We start from the raw sequence: 26492 nt of genomic DNA, 5'->3' as shown, positions 1-26492 counted from the left end.
AAAATATGTGAAAGCCTTTTTACCTTTCAAAATATACTGTATGTTATCGGGTCACCATAGCACTCACTAAAATGCAGCGGTGAGGTCTGAGGCATCTGTGCCTCTGTGGACTTGTCAAAGCAGCCCTGAGACATTTACATGTTTCCAGTTTTATTAATTTACAGTTGTTGACAGATTTTTCCTCTTAAGTGCATGAAGTTAAAGAAATTTTGTGGGCAGCTGGACCTTGCTGCCAGTGCTTTACTCTCCTGGGGACGGTATTGCAGCAGGCAAGGTATTGCAGGTATTGCAGCTGCCAGGAGCAGCTGTGCCCTGCTATTCCCTGCATGGAGAAACTGGGGACATATAGGTTGACTATTAGGAAAACAGTTTTTACAGAAAGGGAGATATAGTACTGGAGTGGTCTGCCCGGGGAGGTGGTGGAGGCACCACGCCTGGATGTGTATAAAAGCAGACTGGATGTGGCACTGGTGCCATGGTCTAGCTGCGGTGTTGGGGCTGGGTCGGACTTGGCGATCTTGAAGGTCTCTTCCAACCGTGTGATTCTGTGATTGTGTGATTCCGTGTGTGATTCCGTGTGTGATTCCGTGTGTGATTCCGTGTGTGATTCCGTGTGTGATTCCGTGTGTGATTCCGTGGTTGGAGCGGGCAGCGGCTGCCCCAGTTTGCCGGCGGGGCTGCCGGGCTCTCTGTGTGCGAGATCGGCACCCCAGACTCTGCTCAGCTCACACCCCGGCTGCCTGGGGGCGTCTGCGATCATCATCTGTGACAGGGCTCACGGCCCCCAGGGACACATTCCCGGTGGCTCCCCGCAGGACCAGGGAAGAGGGCTGTGCCTGTGGCATCCCAAGGAAAATGCAGTGTCAGGCTAGAAAAGGAGAGGAGAGTGTCTCCAGAAACCGCAGGCAAGGCAGACAGGAGCGGTTCTTTAAATACTGCAACCCTACGGTTGCTTTTCTTTGGAGGTGCTAAAAAATTCTTGGGTGCAGTTTTGCTTTGGTTTTCACGTCAGTTGACCCTTAGAGTGCCCAAAAGGCTTTTCCTGAAGGGAACAGGCTGCTGTGTCCTTCCCTTAGAGCAACCCTGGGGTGTTCCCAGTGGGAGTCTCTTGGAGTAGCTCCTTTCAAAGAGCAAGGAAAGGGCCCCTGAGTGAGGAGGGAAGGTGAAGCTGTGGTGTTTTCCAGATAGAATGAGTTGAAGTTTTCAATGAAGAAAGTAGGGTCAGGCTTTTTGCTTTACTTTTGGCCTAACACCTCTTTTCAACCCCAGACTTCATTTAATACACTTCTTAATTCTGTTTCTGCAATTCAATTTCTGGGCTGTTCAGTGCAATAGTGCATCTCTTTGCAATTGGCAATATTGCATGACAATATTTATTTTTGACGCAAAACATTACACATTGCATCACATTGCTACATTTTACTATGTCAAAAGAAAAAGAAAGAAGAAAAAGAATAAAAGAAACTTATGCTGATCTCATCTTAATATGGGTGATGTAGTAGGTATAGCACCATCTTCTTCTAGTATTGATGAATAATTACTCAAGGCAATATGTGAACTCTCCCTGAGAAGTTGTACTGGAAGAGGTTTAAGTGCCAAAATTGGGATTTTGCAAGAACATTAGTTTTGCAACTTGTTTTTGGAATTGCTTCTGCTTTTTCAAAGGGTTTGTAAAAATACAGCACAGACTAGTGTAGGTTGATGATTAATTTTACTGAGACTCAGCAGCTTCCATTCAGAGCAGAAGAAAGATAAATGATTGAAAATATGATCAAGAGAAGATAATCAAGGAGAAAAATCTTACTAATGGGTACAAAGTTCTATGAATTTTCTTCTGCAAACTTTTTCAGGAGTAACCACAGTAATAAACAGGCAGTTCATTAATCTTAAATTTCAGTCATGAAATATCTCACTCTAAGAAGTTTCATCCTGATGAGACGTTTGATCCTCTTAAGAAGTTTGATCCTGAAAGAAGAAAAAACCTATTAGATTTGGACTGAGAAAATATGAAAATAAAAATGTAGCTGAAATGCTTCCAACTCGTTGCCTAAAAATTCCAGATTTATGTCAAGAACTAGAGCCCAGAACCTTCCTGAGAATGGCTGGGCTCCAGGTCGTTGTACACAGGAGAGTGACAGACCTGCTGGGTTTCCTTAGATATGTATAAATGGGTGTATGAAAAGTCATAGAAAAGCACAGGATCTCAGTAAGTGACAGGATTTTGCAATCCTGTTAACCTGTGCTAATTCTGGAACACCAGGCTGTCAGTAGCAGACTCACCAGGAGCTGGGTAAGCGAGGTAGGAGGGAATTCCTGCACACAGGGCTTGGATGCGTTTTCCATACGGGCTCAAGCTTTGGAGTCTGTTCCTGGAGATAATGAAGCGATTCTCTCTGTGAGGCATCTGGTAAGGCCCAAGTACCTGAGCATCAAAGAAACAAAGCCAGAAAACAGCGTTTAGGAAAACCAAAACTGGAGATCAGAGCTGGCCATGCACATATCCAGAGCAGCCCTGGCAAGAAGGACCTGGGGCCTGGTGGGTGACAGGCTGGACATGACCCACCAATGTGCACCAACAGCCCAGGAACCCCCCAGCATGGGCAGCAGCTCCAGGGGGATTCTGCCCCTCTGCTCAGGTGAGACCCATCTGCAGAGCTGCCCCAGCACTGCGGCCCAGCACAGGAAGGACCTGGAGCAGCTGGAGAGAGTCCAGAGGAGGCACCAGCATGACCAGAGGCATGGAGCAGCACTGCTATGAGGAAAGGTTGAGATAATTGGGATTGTTCATCCTGGAGGAGAGAAGTTTCAGGTGACTTCATTGTGGCCTTCCAGTACCTGAAGGAGCCGACAGGAAAGATTGGGCAGGACTGTTTACAGGGGCCTGGAGTGAAAAGGAGAAATGGCTTCCCACTGCCAGAGGGCAGGGTTAGAGGGGAAAAAATTCTTCCCCGTGAGGCTGGGGAGGTGCTGACACAAATTGCCCAGAGAAGCTGTGGCTGCTCATTCCTGGAAGTGTCCAAGGCCAGGCTGAGCAGTAGTTGGGGTTGCTCCTGGGCATTGCAACTTTTGAAGGAACTTTTAGAGCGACTCAGCCCTGATGAGAAAGTTCTCTTCAGTTCTTGGAGACTTTTCCCTTGCATGTGTAGGAACAAGTGCTTTTCACTGACAATCTTTTGCCCCACTTTCAACCACCATCCTACCTTGTCTCCTGGAGGTGGTGTAGGAAAGGGTTTGCCAAGCCAAAACCTCTTGCTAGTTGAAGCAATGATGCAGGTGTTCTTTGAAAACACCTTGGTTGCAACGTAGCCCTGTTGAAGTTAAACAAAACCCCCTTTTTGTTGCAAACAATATACAGAGAAAGAGAAGTGTGTTGCTAGAGAGAGGCACTGGTTAAAAGAAAGGCTTCCTACCGTGCAAATAGTCACAGGGAAAGAAAATATTGGTCCTTTCAATTATATTGTTTAGGTAAATGTGTCACGCAGGCTGACGAGAGGCTTTGGTAAAAGGTAAATTGCCTCCTCCAGCAATGCCACGTGTATGATGTGTTCTCCTGCTTAGGGCAGGTGAAGGAATTTGCTGCTGAAAAGCTCACACAGCACACAGTGGGCAGCAGAAACAGTCCCAGGGCTGAAGGAGCACATTTTCAAGCATGTCCTCTAAAATACAATGAAATTTTGTTGAAGCTTTGGTGGTTTTTAGAAAACATTCGTCTCTTTTGCCATTTTTCTTGTGCCATGCTGGAAGCTACTTACAGCCTTGAAGTCCCAGATGGTTTTCCAGGCCTCAGACCCATCCTTTGGAGTGGTGCTGGCCCTGATCTCAGAGTGGGTTGAGTTTTCACTGGTCTGCCCATTAAAGTTGTTCTCCATGTTCTGATTTTTGGAATAGATGAAAAGAGGTAAGGATTTGGCTTCCCAGATTCGCAGCAGTGTTTCACTTAATAAAGCATTGGCTGCAGTAGCCATGTATTGGGAAATTACTGCTCTTGGAGATCCGATTAAAGGGGAGAAAATTTCTTGGCTCAGAATGAAGATGGTAATCCTTTACTTTCTAAGTAATCAAAATAATTCCTCACTGTTCTTTCCCCAGCAGGATCTTGCTGGCACCAGATTACTTACAGCATTCTACTGTATTTTGTGTTAGATCAATCATGTTAATATTTGTTTCTCTCCACACCATTATTTTCAGTGTTTATGCTCATCTCAGGACAGACTTCCCTGATTCCATGTATGGTAACTGTCTTTTTCTCCTTGATACATAAAGCATGGAAATAATATCTTAGTTATTATAGAAAAACTAAAATGCCATTTTTTTCTAAATATGAGACTTTAAAAAGCAGCTTCACTTCCAGCAACACTTTTCTCAGAGGTAAGAGCTAAAGGCAGTGGTTCCTGTGGCAGTAGTGAGTAGCTGTGTGTAGCTCTATACTTACATAATTGGCAAGAGCAGGAGCCAGGAAAACTCCAAAGAGAGAAGCAATCACAATCTGAAATGAACATTTGGGATTCAAAACACCTGAAGATCATGCTGCTTATCTTGCATCAAATTATTTTCTGTCTTAAAATAATTTTGACTTCCTGTTTACTTTGTGTACAGACTCAGCACTTTCTGCAGTGGGGTCCAGCTGAAGAGGATTGAAATATGCAGAATTATTTGTTGATGAGTTCACAGAAAACATGCATAGAAATAGCTCTTAGCCCCAGCAGTGCACCTTGCCCAGGCAAGAAGGTCATTCAAACACAGGGGATTCTAAAACTTGCCCAGCCCAGTTCAGTAACTTATTGGAAAAAATGTGCTCTGAAATATTTTCTTTGAAGAAAATCCTATGAATATTGAATCGGTCCTAGATTTTATCTCCTTCAAAGGAGGATTTTGATGAAAATGGTCCGAGTCTGACTCAGAGTATTTAAAAGTAAGGCTTGGGAATTTTTTCTGCACCAGTCTCAGGCTGCTGTAAATACCTCAGTGTCACCATCCTGCACTTGGAGTCTCTCGTGTCACACTCTCAGCAAACAGCTGAGCCCTAACTTTATGTGACTTGCTGAGACTGTTGATTTGCCTCTGAGTGGTGAAGGAGAGAATATTGTCCTGTGGACGTGTCACGAGTGTGTGTCACCCCTGGAACACAGCACTTCTCTTTCATATTTGAGCATGTAGAGTTCCATCCCTGCCAAAAGGGAGATTTCTCCCCTGTAGTCCCCACCCCTTTGGCATTTTCACTTTGTCAGAAATCACTAAGAGTTCTCTCAGTGCCAAGAAAAGCTCAAAACCACTTAAAAGCTGCCCAGCCTCAAGAGTTTTATGAGAAAGCAATAGGTATACTTACAGAGAACTTCATTTGGATGGCAGGCCAGGCCAGCTCTCCTGCTAATTGATGTGTACTCTTACTTTTTATACATAATATCCCAAAGTTAAATCTGAAAATGGGTTTGCCTTATTGGCAGGTGCCCTGTGTTCACAGAAGCATGACGAGTTTCCTGGGGAAGTGCTCTGATAAGAGGAGGCTTTGATACCTGCCTGATTGAATTCATGGCATACAGGGAGGTGAGAGGAAAGTGGTCATGGTAAGCTCAGTGTATTGAGCAGTCACTTTTAAATGAAAAAAGAAATTAGAAGCAGAAGCAGAGCACAGATTCCTAGCAAACTTGCAGTGATGCTTTGTGCCAATGTGGCAAAGGACTCAGCCAGAAGTTGTGCCTCTGACCAAAAGCACGACCCAAACCAAGGGGGTGGTATTTGTGCTATGTTAAAAATGTTAACTTTCTGCTTGTCAGACATGGTCCTGAATCTTCACAGAGCCTCTTCAGGAGAGTCACATCTGATTATGGACTAAGGGCTGTTTAAGAAAGGGACCATAAATTTGTGGTAGCAAGGTGCACCGAGGGATTCTGAGTCGTAAGTTGGGCCTCATTCTGCCTGAGGACTGGCCAAGGTGAAATTAGAAGGGTTTAAACCCTTCTTAGGCACCTTCTTCCTTCAGGTGCTTCCTATTGGAGGGTGCCTCTAGCACTGTGGTGCTTGGTTCAAGCACATGCCTGCTGATTTCAGGAGTGCTCCTGGAAGATGTGTGATGAACTGTGGGCAAAAAGTCCCCAAAAAGCAAGGTTTGCCTATTGGAATTATATCAAAGGCTTTGCCTGAGACAGCCAGCTCGGGCTGTGTCACAATCACATTAATTAGGCAAATGCTTTTTAGAAATTAACCTTTAGTTTTTGTCCTTGTCTGATGGGATCAGCAGAGTTCAGTCAGTGCAATGCAAGGCGCAGATGGTGAGATCATGGCTATTGTTGTAGTTTTCCTTCAGTAAACAACTGCTGATCTCCCCTGCTGCTCTGCCCTTACCTGTGCCGAGGCACATGGATGCTGAGGAAAGCAGGAGCTGCTGCTTCTCAAGTGTTCTTCAAAGCAAATGAGTAGATGAAGGCATAATCACTGAGGAAAAGTTAAATTAAGCCCTTTCTTTAACTTGTGGTGCCTGAACCCTGTTAGAGTCCTGCTTGAAATACTTGACTGTCGAAATCTACTCTTTCTGACATACCTGTAATCTTAAAAATAAAGATTCTGTTGAGAAAAAGGGACAGAGCCAGCTTTCAAGAGGACTGCAGCCTAATTAATTTATCTGGGTTTAGCAGAATTTGGTATCTGTTTATGTGTTTTCTGATATATTGCTTAGCAGCACAGCATTGTTACTCTTGAGATAACCTTTTCTCATGTGGACTTAGGTGGCATAAAGCAAATGTGTGCAATTTCCTTTTTTTCTTTTTCCATTGAGGCCTTTTTGCTGAGAGATATTTCTGTACAATCTCCTTCTCCTTTTTACTGATAAGAGAAATTACAGAAAATGTGTTTGCTGTTAGTTTGAGTTCTTGTTTTATTGGGAGGGAACCAGCCTTGATTATGACCTTCAAGCAGGAAGCGGAGTGTGATTCATGCAGGTGCCAGCACTGGCTGGTGTGGGATAGCGGATGAGGAGGAGTCCAGGCAAGGTGGCAGTCACCTGGGAACACCAGAGAACGTTCTCCTGGTCGTTGGCATCCTCCCAAAATGCAGCAATCAGTGGGGATTCAAAGGGGGAATCCCCATCCTGCTCCTTTTGTTTGTGACCTGGTGTGCACCATGGGGCCTCTGGGTTTTCCTGTCACTCCCTGGTGTGCTGAGCAGGCCAGAAGTGCCCCAGTGAGGCACAGCTGTTGTTCCCAGCTCTGTCACTCATTTCAGTTCATGTGCTCTGCCCGTGGTGGTAACTGATCAGAAATGAGCAGCACTTCTTGTCGAGAATGGAATGGACTCACGGAGTCCCACAATGGTTTGGGTTGGAAGGGGCCTTAAAGATCATCCAACTCCAGCCCCCTGCCATGGACAGGGATGCCACTCACTTCAGGTGGCCCAGGGCTCCCTCCAATATTTTCAGTGACAGAAATGGCTGAAGAATTGGTCTGTTTGTTGGCTGACAAGGAGGCCACCATGGCACACGTGTTTCTTCCCAGCATTTCTCTGCAGACTATCAATCAGGCTGTTAGGGATTGTGTTTCAGAACACAAAATGCAGTTTGTGTGAATAAATAGCAGTGTTATGCCCAGTGTCATTTCATTCTGGACAATATCCTGTTAAATACTTTAAAAAATAGAACCAGCAATACTAAAGTTTAAACCAGTGAATAATGGCCATTTGCAGAGTGATTGATTTACTGAGACTTACTGAGTGCTTTAAATATATCTGGGTCAGGTTATCTGTGCCAACCCAAAATTCAGATAGGAGGCTTACGACATGTAGATATGGACTTGTTCAAGTCATGAAGGAAAGTTCTGTCAAGTGTTTCCCACACCTCCTGCAAGATATAAAAGTTGAAGGTCTCTGGGACTTCCTTGCCGTCTTACCTTCTGCAGCCTCTTGTTTTCATCTGAAAGAAAAATGAAGAGATTTGTGAGTATCTCCATTTCTGTTGAATTTTTAATACTGTAAGTTCTCACTTTTAAAAACAAAAGGATAGAGAAGAAAATGCTCAAGTAAGTGGTACAATACAGTGGTACAATAATATGATCTGTGTTGTTTCTTTGGGTGGAAAGAGGAGAACTTGCATTTCTTGGGTCAGCAAAGTCAGTGGAAGCCTCATTTGAGCAAAGAATGCAGAATTGGTTGCAGTTCAGAAGGGAGTTTGGTTATGGCATCAAGGAGGAACTTCTGAAAACTGCAGAAATGCCATGGTTAAGTTATTCTGCTTTTTCAGTTACAGGCAAAGGAGACCCTGATAGCAAAAACTTTACAATGAGGAACTGTAGTTATTTGCACTAACATACATGCTAAATGGATGATTTTTCAAACTGATGCTCCCGGTCCTTCCCTCAGTTCATGGACTGGGATTTTTATGGCACTGCCTGGTGTTTCTGACGAGTGAGAATTCCGATTCCTTTTACAGGCTGCAGTCCTCATTTGCCTGGGAGTCTTTTGGGCTCAGACTTCTGGTTTGAACGTGAGTAGAGTGATGAGCCTTGTCCTGCACATGAGTATTTAAAATGGGTTGGGTCCCTGGGCACCACAGAGTAGGAAGAAAACCACAGATGAAACCAAAACCAACAAGTTACTTATTGTCAAGTGCCAGAGGTTCTGTACAGGTGCAAAGTAACAAGCCAGGGGACAGAGGTCCCCTTAGCTCAATTAAACATTTGGAGCCTGGAGCAGTCTCCTGCCAGTCCCTGCTGCCCAGACTGACTGGGATGTCCCATGCAGGTTTTCCCCAGGCTGCAGGAGGGCCTGTTTTATAACTGACCTCAAGCTCAGGAGCCTCCTCAGACTGCTCCAGGGTGCAGTAAATACCAAATCCCAAGAACCCGGGGTTCCTAAGGGATTTGGTATTTACCCAAAGCAGAAAGCATCAGGGCAAGCCCTGCTAAAGATGGAAGCCAGGTGATGAACAATGATTTTGTGCTTTTTACCAAAGACCTTTACCCTGCGAGATCCCATCAGCAACTATGTCACTGGGACCATGACCATCCACAGCGAGGAGCACATCGTCGACGTCCACGTCCGCTCTGGCGTGTACTCCTCTGACACCATTTTTGACTACACACATGTGAGTAAATCCAAGGATCCGCCCCCAATTGACCCCTGAGGAAGTTTTTAAATCAGAAATTATTTTAGTGTATTCTCACCACATCTTGTCCCTGAACACTGTTTCTTTGAGGACTCCCAGCACCTTTCTTCCTTTCTTCACCTATACCATGGGGCAGTTTAATGAAACTTGTGATGGCAGGTCCTAGAAGTGAAGAAGGTCCCTGACCTCAGTGGGGCTGGAGGTGAGGATAGGGCTGCCAGCACTCATGGGCAGCAGAAATCTGTCAGAAATGATGTTTCCAGTCTCAGGGACAGGAACCAGGACAGGCTGGCTCCATTCCCCAAAGGAGAGGAAGAAAATGCACTCATTCCACAGCAGCAGCCTCTGCAGCCACTTGCTGCTCCTTCCAGATTGCCCCAAAGAGCAGAGAGCACCAACTAATGTCAGCATTTCTAATGGTTTACCTCAATTCTTTCCATCACAGGGCTATATTGCCACCAAGCTGTTTTCACGAAATGCCTGCTTTATCATGAAAATAGAGAAGGATGTAATCCCAGACCTGGAAGAGATTGGACGTCTGGCTTTTGAGAGACAGGTGACTTTGTGGGGAACCCTTGCTGCTGGCAAGGAAGGGGTGGGAGCAGTGTGATATGAGGGGGACCCTCCACTCTGCCCCTAAAGCAGCTCAGGAATGACTTGTGCTGTCTTAGCAATGATGGAGCTGTTCTGACAAGACACAGCTTGAAGGAATAGCATGCAAACATTCTTTTAAGATAACAAACCATTGTGGCCCCTGCAGTTTTATAGGGGGTGGTCGAGGTGTCTTGAGCTGTACAATCCCCTGTCCTTGGAACTGATGTCCTTTGGCCATTTTGAGGTGATCATAATATAAATTCAGGCAAACTTTCCCTTTATTTGTTGTCCTGCTGAAATTTTGACCTTGACATTGCTTGAATTTTGGTTTTTTTCAGAACAGAAAGTAGAGATCAATTTACTTTGGCCAGATTATGACTTTCTTATTAAGGCTGAGGTTTCAGAAGGAGACTGGAAGTGTTGCCTGGAGGTGAACTGGAGTTCTGGCCCATTTTGTGTCATCCCAGTAGGACATTTACAGCAAAACTTGCTGCCAATAATATAAGTAATATAAGTTATAATGGCAGCAATACAGCTCAGTCTTGCTGTGTTGGCATAATTAATACCTAGCGAATTTTGTTACTGAATACATTGAATTTTTTTTTTTTTTTTAATTTAAAAGCATGAAGCTTCTTTATCTAATGTTCATTTGTGAGGCAAAGGAAGGTGATTTTGGGGTTGGGAGCCTTCTCAAAGGGTGTCCCAGTAGAGTAAAGCTAAAGTTACAATGCTGATGGTGTTTAACTTTTCTTCTCAGACCATGAGGGATGTATACTCTCCGAATAACGTGTGGGCCCAGTTCCAACCTGGCACTTCCAGGCTGGGGCATTTTAGAGACTGGATTCTCTATGGGAAACACATTGAAAATCTCTGCACGGGGCTGCCCCTCTACGAGCTGGTGGCCACTGAACGTAAGTCTCAGGTGGCTCTGCCCCAGGGCACCTTCCTCCCCTTTGACCCCAAATCCTCCTGGTACCCTGGAGCTGTGCAGACATTTCTTCCCCTTGAGTTGCACCACAAATGTTCTGCACAGTTTTGAGACAAACAGAAGCCTTGAATAGGGCCATAATTGGGGATTGAGATTTGTCTATTTAAGACTTTTCCTAGCTGGATACAGGGATCTCATCTGGTAAGGAGATGCTGATACTGAGATTTATACTGATATAAATACTGGTACTGATACTATCTTCATTTTCTTGGGATTTTTTAGCACCAACAGATGCTGATGGCTGTGCCAGTGCCGGCATTCCAAGCATTTTGGGCCTTAAAATCTGTGAAGAACTCATTGCAACTGAATATTGACATTTCTGTTGCAAGGAAATGCCTTTTTGCATGTTTTAGTAGTGGTAACCATGTTCTCCAGCTGGGACAGAACTCGGGTACGAGGCTCAACCTGCCTGTCCAAAGCTTTGATGCATAACAAGCCTATGACACACAAATAAATATAATGCTTGAATAAATTAAAGAATAAATATAAATAAATAAATAGAATGCTCTGTCTGTTTCATCTACCCAAAATCAGAACGCAGTGACAGTGGGCCTTGTAAGTAGCCCTTCAGAAAAGAGAAATTTCCCCCTTGGTCCGTGCCTGTGCTGGTGCTGCAGCATGGCCCAGGCATTGGTTTGTGCTTCATAAAGAGAAGAAACAGACACAGAATAGATTCCTCCAGTGCAGAACTTCACTTTGGCATCAGTATGCAGGTGTTGGCTCACCTTGTGTAGGATGGCTGGGGGCTGGAGCAAGCAGGTGAATAAAGTTAAAGGGGGGAGGAGATCCACGTTACCCCCTTTGCAAAGCAGCTGGAGCCCTGCAGGGCCAGTGGAAATTTGCAGCAGCTTGAAGGAGTTTGAAGTTTGCAGTTTGAAGGAGTGCAGTGGGTCAGAGAGATTTTCCAAGCCTGGGCACAGGACACTGTCCCAGCCCTAAAAGTGCCTTGGAATAAAGTTTTCCTTTCACACAGTGGCAGGGCACAAAGAGCTGTGACCACTCGCTGAGTGTCCCAGTGCCTTGGAGAGGCCTTTGTGTCAAGAGCTGCTGGAAATCCAGGATGGGGCAGTGCTGGGGCCACCTCCCTGCTCTGGGGCAGATCCCAGGGAATGGCTGAACTCTCAGCCTTCCCTCCAGGCCTGGAAGGGGTGTTTGTTTTGGGGATGAAGACTCAATGTTTACTGTTTATTGGAGCCTTGAGTGGCTGCCTCCATTCCTTTGGAGGAAAATGGCCCCAGGTCTGCAGTCCTGGTCAAACCATCTGCTATTTAATAAAAGAGCATTTCATCACATGGTGAAGCTATTCTTTTAGATTAATTGTATTCATGGCAGGCTGCAGGTTCTTGGTGGTGCAAAAAATGTTTCTGGAGGGTCAAACTTTGTTAATAAAGTCCAGGAATAGTTTTTCTATGTTCTGTGGACCCTGAAACCAGCCTCAATACTTCATTATCTGCCATTTAATTTTGAGCTAGGGAGGTAGTGTTCTTGGCCTTCCTCACAAATGGAGGAATATTGTTTCTAGATTTAAATTTTAGTTTGTAGTCTCATGGTATCAGTCAGGCCTGTGAGGATTATATTTTTTATATATTAAGTTTGTATTTTTACCTCTGCGTTTGTTGTTTGGTAAATGAAGCTTCAGTTCTTCATCTGCTCTCCCAGCCCCTCCAATGTCCAGGTGTCCAGCTCATGGGAAACTTCTGGACGCAGCACCTCAGGGGCAAATCTGGAAAAGTTTTCCCTCTGTTCCCAAACTGCACCTCAGAATTCACAGCCCTCTGTTGGTATCACCAACAAGCACAAAGATCATGCTCGAAAAGGCTGCAGAGCAAAAGAAATGTATTCTTTATTTAAAATAACTATCACAGGGCAAACAGGAATGTACAGCCAGCTCTGAACAAACCAGAGAAAAGGACTTTTAGGCAGGAGAAAGAAGTTTGATGTTTTATTTATTGATACTGTATTTGCCCTTGCTATTTCCTGCCATTTCTTTCTTTGTTGACTAGGCCACAGTTTATAATATGCTTTATGGACCTGTCTTGGATTATAATTAATCGGTTTTTCTTATCTTGCAGGTGCTTGATATTACAACTGGACAACAGGGAAACAGCTAGGAGGTAAAAATCAGCAACAGGTAAAAAATATCCCTGAAGATCAGATCCAGTTGTTGCCTGAAGTGACTATAGTCTGAAAATGTCAGCCTTTAAATACACCCTCTTTCAGCTCTGGATGTCCATGGTGTGAAGGAAATCTCAGAATCATGCAGTTGTTAAGGTAGGAAAAAGCCTTTAAGGTCATCAGTTTCAACCATCAACCCACCAACACCGTGGTCATCATCAAACCACATCTCCACGTGCCACAGCCACACGTTTTTTGAACACCTCCAGGGATGGGGACTCCAGCACTGCCCTGGGCAGCTGTGCCAGAGCTTTACAACCCTCACATGGAGAACTTTCCCCAAAATCCACCCTGAGCCTCCCCTGGCCCAGCCTGAGGCCATTCCCTCTCCTCCTATCCCTGTTCCCTGGAGCAGAGCATGAACCCCCAGCTGTCCCCTCCTGTCAGGAGTTGTGCAGAACCAGAAGATCCCTCCTGATCCCCCTTTTCTCCAGGCTGAGCCCCCTTCCAGCTCCCTGAGCTGCTCCTGGGGCTCCAGCCCCTTCCCAGCTCCATTCCTGTCTCCAGACATGCTCCATCCTCTCAATGCCCTTCTTGCCATGAGGGGCCAAAAGCTGAATGTATTAACACATTAAACCTTTCATTCTGTGAATCACTGAACTTAGAGGTGCTCTGCCTGATGTGAGAGATCTGCTGTCCTGGAGCTCGTTAGGTACCAGTGCCTTGGTGGGTCGTTTGCTGCTAGAGGTTCTTTTTGCATTGTGCTTCTTTTTGCACCGTGAGGTTTTCCAGGGGAATGGATGGAAAATTCCCAGTGATTTCCATGGGAGGCACCCACAGCCCAGCAGCCAGCCCCAGGAACAATGGTGGAGTTGTTTTTCAGTGCACAAAGCCCACAACTCGTCCCGATTACTGCCCAAGGTCAACGTGCAGGTGGATAAGGTGGAGCTCCTTGGCGCTGAGCACAAATGGAACACCTGGAGGACAGCACAGCCCCTGGAATCTGCAGCAGGAGAGGGGCAGGGCTGCCCCGCTGGCTCTGGGACCCAGAGCTGTCCCCAAAATGAAAAAGGAGCCAGTGCACGAGCTTGGATCCTAAATACACATTGGCTGGAAGAGCCTAGAGAGGGAGACCGCGTCAGGATGAGATTCAGTATCTTGAAAGTTACCTGATGTTCCCAAGAGCTCCTCTCCACCAAAGGAATAGCACATTCTGGTTATTATCTAACTCTATCTATCACATTATCCCATTACCTGACCTTGCCAGCCAGGCTTGTTCTGAAAAAGTAGAGAATTTATTTGAAGTGGAAGATCCAGATCACAGATTATTCTGAGCTGGAAGGGACACACTAGAGAGCTCAGTGGGAGTGTCTGGGTGTGCCTCAGTATCTGTGTGTGTGTGTGCACTGGCAGCTTCTGTAAACTAAAACCATATTTATTCCTGGCTGGAATATCAAGATAATGCTGATTATTTGCCCCCAACTTTTTTTTAAAAAGCCTGAGAGGTGTTTGAAGGCATTCCTGGAATCCAGGCCATGGTATGGCTGGATGCCACTGACAGCTGAAGCACGTCAGGCATCCAGGCCAGGCAGGATTAGCCCACTCTGGCCACATCTCCACCTCTCTGCAGCCCAGCCCTCCTGATCCCCACGGGCAGGGAGCCTCTGTGGTCCCTCACTGCCAAGGACATCGAATTCTCCAGTCACCTGTGCTGCACATCAATCCAAGCTGCTTCTAGCACTGAGCCCATTCCCCTGAGAACCTCCCACCTCCCCCAATTTCCCAGTGTACAGGACAATTTACCAAGGTCAAGGTATGACAACTGCACCACTGGTGATCCTTTCAAACCCAGAGATGAATATGGAAACTCCTACCCTGTTGAGAAATACCTTGTAATACATGACTTAAATTAGGAGGAATGGCAGACTTTCATGTATCTTGTCTGACAGGACAAAACAAGTTTTCCAGTTTACACTGAGTGATGAAAAGGGACAGTTATTAACATTTTCTCCCTTATAGGAAGAATTCCCACTAGCAGGGAAAAATTAAGCCAGACAGAGGATTCAGCCTGCTAAATTAAATACAAATTGTGTGGTCTGGGCAGGCCAAAGGTGTGAACAGGTTTCTTCACCTGCTGAGTCTTCTCACCTTTTTTTTTTGTGCTAACGATGCACAATAAGGAGAGGGGGAAAAAATCATCCATTTTGGAAGACCAAAATCTGCCTCTGGAGTGTTTATCTGTAACCACCACAAATTGCTGTGGTCAAACACAGCAAGATCCACGTGTGAGAGGAAAAGAGGACAAATTCCTCACTCCAGCTTCAGTTGAGGTGCCCGATTTTAAACACTCAGCTCGTAAATCATCAGGCACCACTGCTTATTTAAAAGAAGTGAACCTCTTGGCCTGTGAGGCAGGCCAGATTTCCAAGGAACACACCCCAGTCCTGGTGCATTTATTTCTTACTACTGGAGGCAAGCACGGAGGGAGATTTCCATTGTCCACTAGATGGCAAATGGTGACAGCAGCCTCGGCAGTCGGGACCGGACAGTGAGATGTGCTGCTAAAAACACCGACTGCGAGCCAACCGCGGCTCAAAAATCAAACAGATTTAACCCTGTCACCCTGCTCCCCAGGAAGGAAAAACTGAGTTGGGATACAAAGCACTGGAATTCATTCTTTCAGGTTTACAGTCCAGTGGGATGTTTATTTTCACTTGTAATTATGCCCCATTTAGTGATTAACTGAACGATTTTTTAATTTCTTAATTATTTTAATTTTTCTCTCTAATATATTTAGATATTTTTATAAAATATTAAAATATAAATATACTATATAATATAATTTTAAGTATATAAATATATTTATATACTTTTATATATTCTGTTATATAATGAGCCACTGCCTTTGCATGGCCACATCCTCTGCTGGGTTTGTGTGTCTCTCACTCCTGCCGGTCCTTTTCTCTGCCCTTTTTGCAGCTCACCAAGAGGCAGTTCCCACTTTATTTAATTTTCTGAGGGTGTGTGCCAGGAGAGGATGGTGATTCAGACCTACTCAAGGGGACCTCAGCTGACCAAAGCACAGCTACTCTGAGCATCCCAACCAAAATCTGGAGAAACCAAGCCAAGGGGAGCAGAACATATTTGTAACTTTTGCTGCAATTGAAGTCAAAATTAGTGAGGTGTTTGAGCCAATTTGTCTTAAACAAAAGGATGGAAAAGACAAAATATGATATTCAGCTGCATGGCAATCAAAGCAGAGAGAGGCCTCTGACCACCTTAATTTACCCAGTATAATTCCAGTCATTGAGTTACAAAAAGTAGAATATAGTACACTTTCATCTTTGAATTTTTAAGGCTAAACTTAAAAAGGTATTTTTTAATGAATCAGTCTTCTCTGCTGCTATGTACAATTTGCTTTCCCTTTCTGATTCCAACCCTAACATTAAATAAACAGAGCAAATATTAGACATGCTTGTCTAATTTTTCCTCATGTTTTGCTGATGTGATTACAAGCTGTTGACTTAGTCATTAATATCTCATGCTGAGATATCAGCTAACACTGCCAGAAAATATTCCATCTCTGCTTAACACTCAACTTGTCAGTTTAATAATTCCATGTTATTAATCAAAATTGTCAGCAAAATAATTTCTGCTGACCTGAGTCTGTTTTTTTCCCCATTGTTGAAGACTAGGACTCCTCAGTTCTCAAACCCAAGGACAAAATTTAGTGATTATTTCCAAGAACTTTGTTCATTTAGGGTTGTGAAAGCTTTTAAATGATTAAGGAAGAGAATGGTATCCCTCAAAAAACCTGCTTGGACATGGAGCTGACAAGGACAGGGGACAAGTCCAGGAGGCTTCTGAAAGGTTTTGTTCTGCAATCTTGTTTTTGTCAGTGTCACTGAGCTGCTCAGAGAGTTTCCTGAAGTTTAACACCCACATGAATACCAAAGCACGACAAAACAACTGCATGATGAGAGAAAGAATTTCAAAAATGTAAAATTAAAACTTTCTCTTGACCTTTTTCTGTCAAACTGTTCTGTGAAGGGAGTGTGATAAGAAGCCTGCAGAGTCCAAACCCCTGGGATTAAACAGCAGCTCCTCTCTGTTCATTAGCACTGCTCTCACTCTCTGTGTGAAGATATCCAAGAGGAATTGATTTATTTTTGACCATGTCTCACCAGGTTTCAATTAACTGGGGACTGAATGGATAAATTGTGTGACCATAACAGGTACTAATTTTTTAATGGTATTAGAGACTGCATCCATATTTACCAAGGCATGTACCAAGCTCACTGGAAGGGAGACAAATCAAGAGATCTTGAGGCATTTCTCATCCTGTAAATGACATAATGATAAATTATATTATTTAAATGGGCTGGGCAGAGAACTTGCTACAGATTTCCCAGTTGAGTGCAAAGCCAGCAATGGCATCTCCTCCAAATATCTGCTGGAGGAGCTTGTAGGGCCTTTGCTGCACGTGACTGACAGGACACTGACATCAAGGCCATGTCCAGCTATTTTTTCCAGCTCTTTTCTTTCTGTTTCAGTTCCTCAGGCTTTGCACTGGCTTCTCACAGCTTCTCCTCACTTCCCTGTGCTGCCACGTGGCTGCTGACCTGCGACCAGCCCAGGTTGCTCTGGAGCAAATGCACGGGGATGGAGTCCTGCCCTGGAGCTTCTGCCACCCCAGCAGGATGGAAGGAGGAGGAAAAGGGAATTTCCAGAGACACTGCAGGTAGTTTGTGTGTCCTGCTGGTTTGTGGGGTCCCCATCCTTCTCACTCGCCTGGGAATGGCTGAGGGAGAGGAGCCCTGGGCTCCCCACATGAAGTCAGTGGTGCTCCAGGTCAGGAGGAGCTGGTGGCACCCAGGTTAAGGAATTCCCTGGGTCAGGAGCTGCTCTCACACAAATTAAGAAATTCCCTGGGTCAGGAGCTGCTCTCACACAGGTTAAGGAATTCCCTGGGTCAGGAGCTGCTGCCCCTCAGTTTTAGGAATTCCCTGTCCTTGTGGCTGCCCAGCCTTCTCCCTTTCCTTCTTCTCTCTGATTTTTTTTCTTGATCACACCGGCTATAATGCACTGCCATGTTTCCCACCCCCCACCCACCCTTTCAATAAATACCATCCTTTCATTTTCCAGTGCCATCTGAAATGGGAATTGAGCCCCTGGGAAGAGCCCATTTATGGACAGGGAATCCAGAGCAGCCATGAACCAAGGCATACAGGAATAAGGACTTGGGCAGATGCAGGAATGGAAACTAATTTTAGTTATTCCACTGCAAGCTCATCACACTGTCAGTGTCACACTCCTCTTTATCTCCCATCTCACACCCAGCAGTTACCTCACGCCACAGTTATCTCCTGACAGGAACCTTTGTGGGGCATTTTTGCAATAATTCCATCCCTGTATTTTGGAAAACCTCAAATCACATGCTGCGGTTGCTACAGCACGTTTGCATCCCTCTGCTGCTTCCCTGCAGTGGTGTGACTGAGGTCCCTGATTAGGGAGCAGCCTTGACCCAAAATTATTGAAAAAATAATAATAATTAAAAAAAAAAGAACCAGAGAAACATTTTTACACAGGCAGACTTTTTATCCCCTGGGGAACAATTCATGCCCAGAAAGCCCAGGGCACTGAAGCAAACAGTGGTCACCTTCTCCCAGGAAAGGTTCCCCCTCCAAGGCTGCTCCGAGCCTCTGGCTGAGGGCAAGTGTTCCTCCCAAAAAACAGGCTAAGGAAGGGTGAAGATGCTTCAAAACCACTTCACATTCCTTCTTGCCAGAGAGGCATCCCAGCCTCAGGATCTTGTGCATCCCTTGGCCAAGGGACCTTTCTGTGACCTCTCTGCAACCCAGGCTGCCCAATGAGCACCTGCTGCTGATGCAGTGGGGTCCTTGGTGCTGCAGATTGAATCATGCTTCAGCTGGGATGCTTATCAATGTTCCCTCTCCAGCTACCTCAGGTGATCTGAGATAATTGATTTTTCGGAAAAATCTGAGCACTGACTGATCTGAGCACTGATTTTTTGGAAATCAACTTCTTTCTAGGATTCTTGTGTAGGTAAGTTGAAGTGCTTATCAGGGGAAAAAAGGACAAACCATTTCAGTGACATGAAATAAAGCCCTTCTGTTACACAATTCAATTCAGAAAAAAGTAATTATCAGTGTGTTAAAATCATCAGCCTGCAGCTTAAGAAAACAGGAAGCTGCTTTTATACCATATGTGCTCTCTGGGTATCCCTCATCTGGCAAATCCCCAGCAGGGTCTACATGGAATAAGTCAGGAAACCCAGCACAAGCTGCTTTGTGTACAACCCCTGCACTCTGCCATTGTTCAAGGGCTTATCAAAACCAGAGCAGAAATGCAAAAATACTTGGAATGTCTGAGCAGGAACTGTGCTCCTAATGAGCCACTGAGGCAAGAAGACACTTGTGTGTGAGGAAATGGGTGTGAGATCCCTGTGCTCACACTGATTTTTGCTTTACACAGTCATACCTACAGGGTGGGAAATGGCATCAGGTTTCCCACATTCAGAAGAAGAAAAGTTGAATAAAACGAGTTTAAAATGCCATGTCAGTGTCTGTCTCTGTGACAGCCACACTGCACTTGATTTTCACAAAAATATTGATATTTAAATAAAAACATGGCGGATTAATTTGAAACAGGCATGCCTTAAGCATGGCTCTCATTGTTGTGGCTGTTTGTGATAGATTTGGGCAAATGACAAAGGAAGAAAATTGCAGAGATGGGGCAGCATGTCAATGGATGTGCTCAGACAAAAAGCAGAGTCCAGAAAACCAAGCAGGTCAGTGATTTAGTCCTTGGGTAAAGTTCTTAGTGCTTGCAAGGAAAAGCTCTGCAGCACGAGCAGAAATGCCTCTTTATCTTGAGTGCTGAACCCCTCGGGGGCAGGCGCTGAGCTCTGGCCACGCTGCCAAAACGAGAGCACTTCGGAAAGTCTGTGGGGAGCAGGGAGATTGAAGTGGACGTTGTTTGTTATCTATGAACCAGACCAATTTTTGCCTGCACACTACTCACTTTTTGTTGAATTTGCACACTAATGCAAAAAGCACCACTAATTTTAGCACGTGTTTTTGCAAAGTCATTTCTGTATTCTCCAACTGTGTCCCTGAGCTGTTTGAATTGGTGAGAACCTGAAATCAGTCACCTGTTGGCCTTTGTGTGTTTTCAATAATTTTTTATTTAGCAGTGCTGTGACTAAAGCAAGTATAACTGTGATTTGCCAAGTCACATATGAAAGATGAATGAAATAAAGATTTTCTGAGTCGTTTGCAAATACTCCAGTCATGGAATCATGGAGTACCTCAAGTTGGAAGTGACCCAGGAGGATCACCAAGTCCAGCTCCCTGCTCCTCGGGGGATGTGATTCTCCTTGCTCACCCTGAGCTCTTCTCCTCTGCATCCAGGGCCTGGTGGTAGCACCAAAGCTCTTCTCCCAAGCTTTGCAGAAGAACAGAATTTTTCCCGAAGAAATTCCTTCTTAATGTAAAGACCTGACTCTAAAATAGCTTTGAAAAGGGCAGAGGGAGCTGTGGTTTGCCCTTGGTGTGAAATGGGTGCATTTGGAGAGAGGCTCTGTGGGATTCTCGTGCTCGCCTGAAACCCGCGCGGATGGAAACGGTTCACGTACAGCGGGCAAAGTCAGCTACCGGGAGGGAGAAAGGAAGGGCAGCTCCTCTCCGAGGAGAAACTTGTCCTATCTCTGAGAGTCCCGCGCAGAATGTTTACAAAACGCTCATTAAGGGAGAGGGGATGGCGAGATAGCAACAAATCTGGTGAGCAGCTTCCACTGGCCGAGATAAGAGAGGCAAGGCGGCCATAGAGGAGAGCGAGATCCAATTACCGAGACCTGGTTTTGGGGAGGGGGAAGGGGAGACAGACAGGACGGATCACAAGTTTCAAGACAAGAGCTTCCAAACTTGTCATCCCTGTGTGACACAGCCCAGCGGATAAAACCGCCACCGAGCCCGCACCAGAGCCAGAGCTCGTTGAGCGCGGTTGGGGCTCGGGCGAAGCCATGGATTCTGTCATCCTCCAGCTCTGGGCTGTCCTCTCCCTCCTGGTTCACCTTGCAGCCTGCAGTCCCATCCTGAGCTTGGAGCACTCTTCCCTGGAGGAAGACGTGCCTCTTTTTGATGAGATCCTCTCCGAGCAAGATGGGGTTGATTTCAACACGCTGCTCCAGAACATGAAAAATGAGTTCTTGAAGACACTGAACCTCTCCGACATCCCTCTGCACGAGTCGGCCAAGGTGGACCCGCCAGAGTACATGCTAGAGCTGTACAACAGGTTTGCCACAGACAGGACATCGATGCCTTCTGCAAACATCATCAGGAGCTTCAAAAATGAAGGTAAGAGCTGCTCACCTCTGGGAGGATGGATAGAAAGGAGCGGCCTTAGAGCCAGTGGGAAATGTCCTGAGCAGGTACAGAGCATGGAGTGTGCTGGGGAAAAGGCCTTTGGTGAGGATGGCCTCGGAAACCAGCAGCTGTGTCAGGGCTGCCCAGACACCAGCTCTGGTAGGAGATTTCTTTGTCCTTCGCTCTGGAGACTGTAGGGATTTGGGGGAAGGTGTGTCTTTAACATTGGGGCAGCACCAAGTGTAATTTCAGTTCATAAATTTCTTTATCCCCATAGTGACAAATATCATTTGTAATCAGCTGATTGGTTTTTTAAATGGATACCTTAAGTAATATTTGAATTTAAGGTAAGACTCATTTTTACACACTGTTCAAAGTGTATTTTCAAGTGAAATATTTTTAAATTATGAGCTTAACCAGGTACAGCTTCCTGTTAATGCCTTCTCACTGTTGATCCCCATGGCATTTATAAAGTTTTCCTCCTTTGGCATTGATGCACAGTCCAGAAAATACACAAAAGTAAGTGAAGAGGAATTTTGGATAACCAAAAGGTTTTACTTTGGAGTACCAGACTATATCCTGATAAAAACAAACAAAACCTGAAGAAACCTAGTTATCACAGAATCACAAAATACTGTGAGTTGAAAGGGACGCAAAAGGATCATCAAATCCAACTCCCAAGTGAATGGCTGACACAGGATCAAAGACATTACCTTGGCATTATTTACCCCCTGCTCCAACCAACTCAGCAAATGCCTTTGTGCCATTTCCCTCTCTTCTTTCCTCTGTTTTTCCTTCCACATTCCCCTCAGTTCAACAAGGACAAGCTAAGGCTTCAGCACTAATATTCAATAATTTGCCAATTACTTTCTACACCAACACATTAAAAAATAAATGTTTTTATACTAGAAACATTTTTCAACGAAACAATTCCAAGTATCCATTAATCCACGTGGCAAAAGCAAGTGCTTTGATTCATGTTCAGTTGCCATGGGGCACATGTGGCTGTTCAAGCTGCCATGGGGCCTCTCTCCCCCTCTGTTCATTTAATTAATGAGGTTAAAGACATCATTGCTTTTTCCTCCACATTTGCAGTTTCAAAATGATGAGCTGTGAGGAGAGGCTGAGTGGAAGTCACCTGAGTTCTGCAGGGCAGTGAGATGCCAGGAGAGACTCCCAAAGCTCTGTTCTGCTCCCACCTCCTGCCAGGCCCAGGCACCCTTTACCAGCAGTGGATTTCTGGTGTGAAGAGACTCTGCACTGTGATTTAAAGTTTCTTCACATCTCCTTTTCCCCAGTGTGGAGAAATTTGTTGGAGGGTTGGTGGCAAACCAGTTGCAGGCAGTGGTGGCCAGTAGCTCACCTCGCTGTGCTGTCTCTGCTCAGCAGCAGGAGTGAAGGAACACATGTGGGAGGTGTTGTTCTCACTTTGTGCTATTTGAAAAAGAAACCATTAACAAATAAGCACAAAGATTGCCAAGTACAGCATGGTAAAGAATAAAACACCCTGTGGTTTAGTGATGCAAATCTGAAATCATTCCACCTGCAAAATTCAGGTTTGCAGCACCGAAATGGCATGGACTGACCTTTGCCAGGTGGTGTTGGCAGCTCTCTCCTGTCTTGCTGTGCCTCTTGCAGAAATTCTGCAGCAAATGGGGAAAACTCACCTTAAATTCCTGCCATTTCAGATTTTCTCTCGCCTCTTCCAATCCAAACCAGCACGATGCAAAGTGAGACTGCTGATGGGAGCACAGCTTCACAAATACAAGCAGTTTAAGGACTGTGTAGTTCATGTTTTTTGTGTGTCCTCAAAGTCTGGATAATTAAGAACCATTCCTTTCATGTTACAGAGCTCTTTTGATAGAGAAATTAATTGCTTGCAATGAGGACAAGGAGAAACTGGCCATGGAATTGTTTTGTTCACCTGCCTGCTGAAAACTGGCAGTAATCCCAGTTTCATTGCTATCCATTAAATCCTTTATTATAGAAATATAACAGGTGGCATGGCTGGAATTAGCTTTGTTTTAACCTGTGGACCATAACAGTTTAGCTGTAAATTGGGCTGTAATCAGTGCTTAATACTTGAAGCAAAGTTTTAAGGAAAATTTTTCTTTTCCTATGGACTCCATATCTCCCTTCCCAACCCTCCCAGATGTGTACTGGAAATGGAAAGAAGTCTGGCACCCTGTGGACTTCCCAGCTGGAGAGCAGAGTCACATCCTGGCTGTATGAGAGGTGCTCAGGGTCTGCTCCTTCCCTGGCTCTGCACAGCAGGTCCTGCTCCCACCTTCACCAACTGACAGGGAAATGGAAGCAGGATCTCCCCTCTTTTTATTTGTGAAGAGATGAAAATGCAAAATGAAAAAAAAAAAAAAAAAAAAGAAAAGAAAAAGGAAGGTGCCTCAAAGCCACCAAACTGGAGTGAAACAGCACAAGTCACGTGCTGAAGTTCTCAACTTGCCTAAGTGCACTGGTGGAGCATGGCCAGGCCTTGTGGCTTTATCAGAGTCATTTTTTAACAAACACAGAAAAACTGGGGAGGGCAGAGATGAAGGCAGTAATAGGTCACAAACAGTTTGCCTTTGCATTAATTATAGTTACAGCCCCTCCTGTCCCAATCTGCAGCAAACGCACCCTCGCAAGCAGATCCTGCGCTGTGGCAAGAAATGAATGTTGCTGCAGCCCAGGTGACACCGTGTGCCACCAGACATTGTCCTTCTCACCTGTGCTGCTGCTCACCAAAACCCACGGGGCCTGTGGTGGGGCTGCTGTGACTGCCAGGTCGCCCAGAGATTATATGTTGTGCATTTCGTGTTGGCACCAATGAATGTTTCCCCTTGTTTGTTAAGTAATTGCTGTGCAGCAGCCTAGAAGTGAGTTCTATGTCATTATTAGGCTACACATTTTTAATATGTAAACCTTCCAGTTGTCAAGGAAGTCCCTGAAAACCCTGGAGCTAGAAGGAGGATCACTAAATCCATGTCTGTAGCATGTCTGGGACCTTGTAGTCCTTACACATCTGAAATAACCTCGGCCCTTTTTCCAAGTACAGCTGTGGGAAGTCCTGAAGAAACAATTTCCTGGAGCTGTCCAGGTGAATCCCAGCATGCTGGATGCCCCTCAGTGCGTGTGTTTGTGGATGCATTGACTCTCCTAAACCATTTGATTTTTGTCCCTTCCAGACTTGGATTCCCACCCTATAGGCGTGACGGGAACTCGGAAATACCCGCTGCTGTTCAACGTTTCCATCCCTCACCACGAGGAGATCACCATGGCCGAGCTGAGGCTCTACACCCTGGTGGAGCGGGACCAGAGGCTCTACGAAGGGCTGGACAGGAAGGTCACCATCTTCGAAGTGCTGGAGAACATCCACGTGGGGGCTGGGGAAGAGAGGAAGCTGGTGGCCCTGGCCTCCAGGCACATCTATGGCACGAGCAGCGAGTGGGAGAGCTTCGAGGTGACCGAGGCCATCCGGCGCTGGCGCAGGGCAGGGCTGACCACGCACCGGCTGGAAGTTCACATCGAGAGCAGGGAGGGGGAGGAGCACAACGGGGAAGGGAAACTCGACATCGACATCAACTCCGAGGCCAAGCACCTGCCCCTGTTGGTTGTGTACTCTGACGACCAAAGCAACGACAAAAAGGAGGAGAAGGAAGAGCTGAACGAGATGATCGACCACGAGCAGTTCCTGGGCCTGGAGAACCTGGAGGTTGGCAATTTCCACGACCAGCCCGGGGAGGAGGCGCTGCTCCAGATGCGCTCCAACATCATTTACGACTCCACTGCCCGCATCCGGAGGAACGCCAAAGGCAACTACTGCAAAAAGACCCCGCTCTACATCGACTTCAAGGAGATTGGCTGGGACTCCTGGATCATCGCCCCCGCAGGCTACGAAGCTTACGAGTGCCACGGGGTGTGCGCCTACCCCTTGACAGAGCACGTCACGCCAACCAAGCACGCCATAGTCAAGACTTTGGTTCACCTGAAGAACCCCCAGAAAGCCTCCAAGGCCTGCTGCGTGCCCACCAAACTCGACCCCATCTCTATCCTCTACTTGGATGCAGGGGTGGTCACCTACAAGTTCAAGTACGAGGGCATGGTGGTGTCAGAGTGTGGCTGCAGATAGTAGGAGGGAACGCGCAGGCGGGGAGGGCACGGGGGGAGTATTTAATGATTCAGTCTGTAAATTTGTACATTTGGGATTTCCTATTTAATGAGGTTATTTAATGAGGCCTGTACAGATAATTGTATGTTTCCTGCCACGGGGAATGGGCACGTCGTGTAGGGATTGTATATTTTGTTCCTTTGCTTCCTTCTCGCTGCTCTTCGCTGTCCAGATCGGAGTCTCTCCTCCTGCCAGGGCATGGAGCTGATCATGGATTGTTTGGGAGGGCTCTTGGTGCCAAAAGAGCACATCCAAATTCACGGAAATAAAGGCATATTTTTGTACTTTATCAATGTTGATTGGCATCTCCAGGGCTTTCCAGAGCTGTTAAAGATACAAGAATGATGGGCAATCACACCTAGATTGTTTGGTGTTCTGTAATCCTTCATAAAGATCTTTACGTGCTCATTTTTTTCTTAATTTATCTCTGTAGATCTTACATCCTGATCATTCTCAAGCTCCTGAATCACTGAGGCACAAAGAAGGTGGTTTGTTTTCCTTTTTTCTTCACTTTCTTCACTCTTTCCCTGTTTCAGTCAAAGGCAACTGGCAGGGATGATTTGGCATCTGGAGCAGAAGGGCACCATTCCCTTTCCCATCCTTCTTAGGAAAGCAGATGGCCCAGGAGCAGTGCCAGGCAAGGGCCAAGGTGAGAAATTCCCCCTGTGCAGGTTTAATATGAAATCACTCTGAGGCAGCCCTGGCTTTGCTGCTCTCAAGGGCCGGAGCTTTAGGTGGCAGAAGGAAGTGCAATAAATTCCCTGAACCCTTGGAATGGTACCAGCTAAAATTGTCCTTGAAATTCCTACCAGCTAAGAAGCAGTGCCTGTTCCCAGCCAGTAAATCCCAGGAGATGCAGCTACACAATCCAACTGGAAGGGCCCAGCAGTGCCAGGCAGAGCAGCAGAGCCCGTGGTGCCAGTGGGACACGAGCATCTTCCCCTCTGTAAGTGCAGAATTGTCCATTCACAGGGGTATTCCTCCCCCCAGGCTCCACGGATGGAGTCACATGCCATGTTTCCACCACTCTTCTGCAACAAATCGTGGTGATAAGGAGGTGTCAGGGCTGAGAAACAATAGACCCGTCACTTTATTTATACTAAGCTGCAAATTTGTCAGATTCTTGGGAAAGTGTAAGTGATGTTGATTCTT

The 26492-nt window shown here is 45.8% G+C and overlaps 3 protein-coding genes across 4 annotated transcripts; 2 read left to right on the top strand and 1 right to left on the bottom strand.

The window, feature by feature from the left end:
- Positions 1-1694: 1694 nt before the first annotated feature.
- LOC115498168 (gastrokine-1-like) lies at positions 1695-5436 on the bottom strand. Of its 2 annotated transcripts, XM_030289926.4 has the most exons (6): positions 5327-5435; positions 4433-4486; positions 3753-3872; positions 3201-3308; positions 2281-2422; positions 1695-1965 (listed from the first exon to the last, which is right to left on the bottom strand). In XM_030289926.4, exons 1-6 carry the CDS (start codon positions 5336-5338, stop codon positions 1925-1927), a joined length of 477 nt encoding a protein of 158 aa, XP_030145786.4. In that variant the 5' UTR covers positions 5339-5435; the 3' UTR covers positions 1695-1924. The 2 variants fall into 2 exon arrangements, with proteins under 2 accessions (XP_030145786.4, XP_032608330.3); XM_032752439.3 differs by lacking the exon at positions 3201-3308 and having other exon boundaries at positions 5327-5436.
- A 2381-nt stretch (positions 5437-7817) lies between these two features.
- On the top strand, positions 7818-11176 carry GKN2 (gastrokine 2). The gene is made up of 6 exons (XM_030289917.4): positions 7818-7923; positions 8417-8470; positions 8939-9070; positions 9537-9647; positions 10443-10596; positions 10896-11176. Exons 1-6 carry the CDS (start codon positions 7912-7914, stop codon positions 10985-10987), a joined length of 555 nt encoding a protein of 184 aa, XP_030145777.3. The 5' UTR covers positions 7818-7911; the 3' UTR covers positions 10988-11176.
- A 7267-nt stretch (positions 11177-18443) lies between these two features.
- BMP10 (bone morphogenetic protein 10) lies at positions 18444-25629 on the top strand. The gene is made up of 2 exons (XM_002196574.7): positions 18444-21166; positions 24358-25629. The coding sequence occupies exons 1-2, from the start codon at positions 20833-20835 to the stop codon at positions 25299-25301; spliced, it is 1278 nt and encodes a 425-aa protein (XP_002196610.2). The 5' UTR covers positions 18444-20832; the 3' UTR covers positions 25302-25629.
- Positions 25630-26492: the final 863 nt, after the last annotated feature.

This window comes from Taeniopygia guttata, chromosome 22 (assembly GCF_048771995.1).
Source record: "Taeniopygia guttata chromosome 22, bTaeGut7.mat, whole genome shotgun sequence".
Lineage (NCBI taxonomy): Eukaryota > Metazoa > Chordata > Aves > Passeriformes > Estrildidae > Taeniopygia > Taeniopygia guttata.
This window is presented reverse-complemented; position numbering and strand designations above follow the sequence as displayed.

Excerpts from the sequence above, each read along its gene's own strand:
- LOC115498168 (XM_030289926.4), bottom strand. Across the intron at positions 3,873-4,432 it reads CTCCTGCTCTTGCCAATTAT|AACATGGAGAACAACTTTAA; the intron begins GTAAGTATAGAG and ends TCCAAAAATCAG. Across the intron at positions 3,309-3,752 it reads CCATCTGGGACTTCAAGGCT|GGCTACGTTGCAACCAAGGT; the intron begins GTAAGTAGCTTC and ends TAACTTCAACAG.
- GKN2 (XM_030289917.4), top strand. Across the intron at positions 8,471-8,938 it reads CTCAGACTTCTGGTTTGAAC|ACCTTTACCCTGCGAGATCC; the intron begins GTGAGTAGAGTG and ends TTTTTACCAAAG. Across the intron at positions 10,597-10,895 it reads CGAGCTGGTGGCCACTGAAC|CACCAACAGATGCTGATGGC; the intron begins GTAAGTCTCAGG and ends GGGATTTTTTAG.
- BMP10 (XM_002196574.7), top strand. The coding sequence starts at position 20,833 with ATGGATTCTGTCATCCTCCAGCTCTGGGCTGTCCTCTCCCTCCTGGTT. Across the intron at positions 21,167-24,357 it reads CAGGAGCTTCAAAAATGAAG|ACTTGGATTCCCACCCTATA; the intron begins GTAAGAGCTGCT and ends TGTCCCTTCCAG.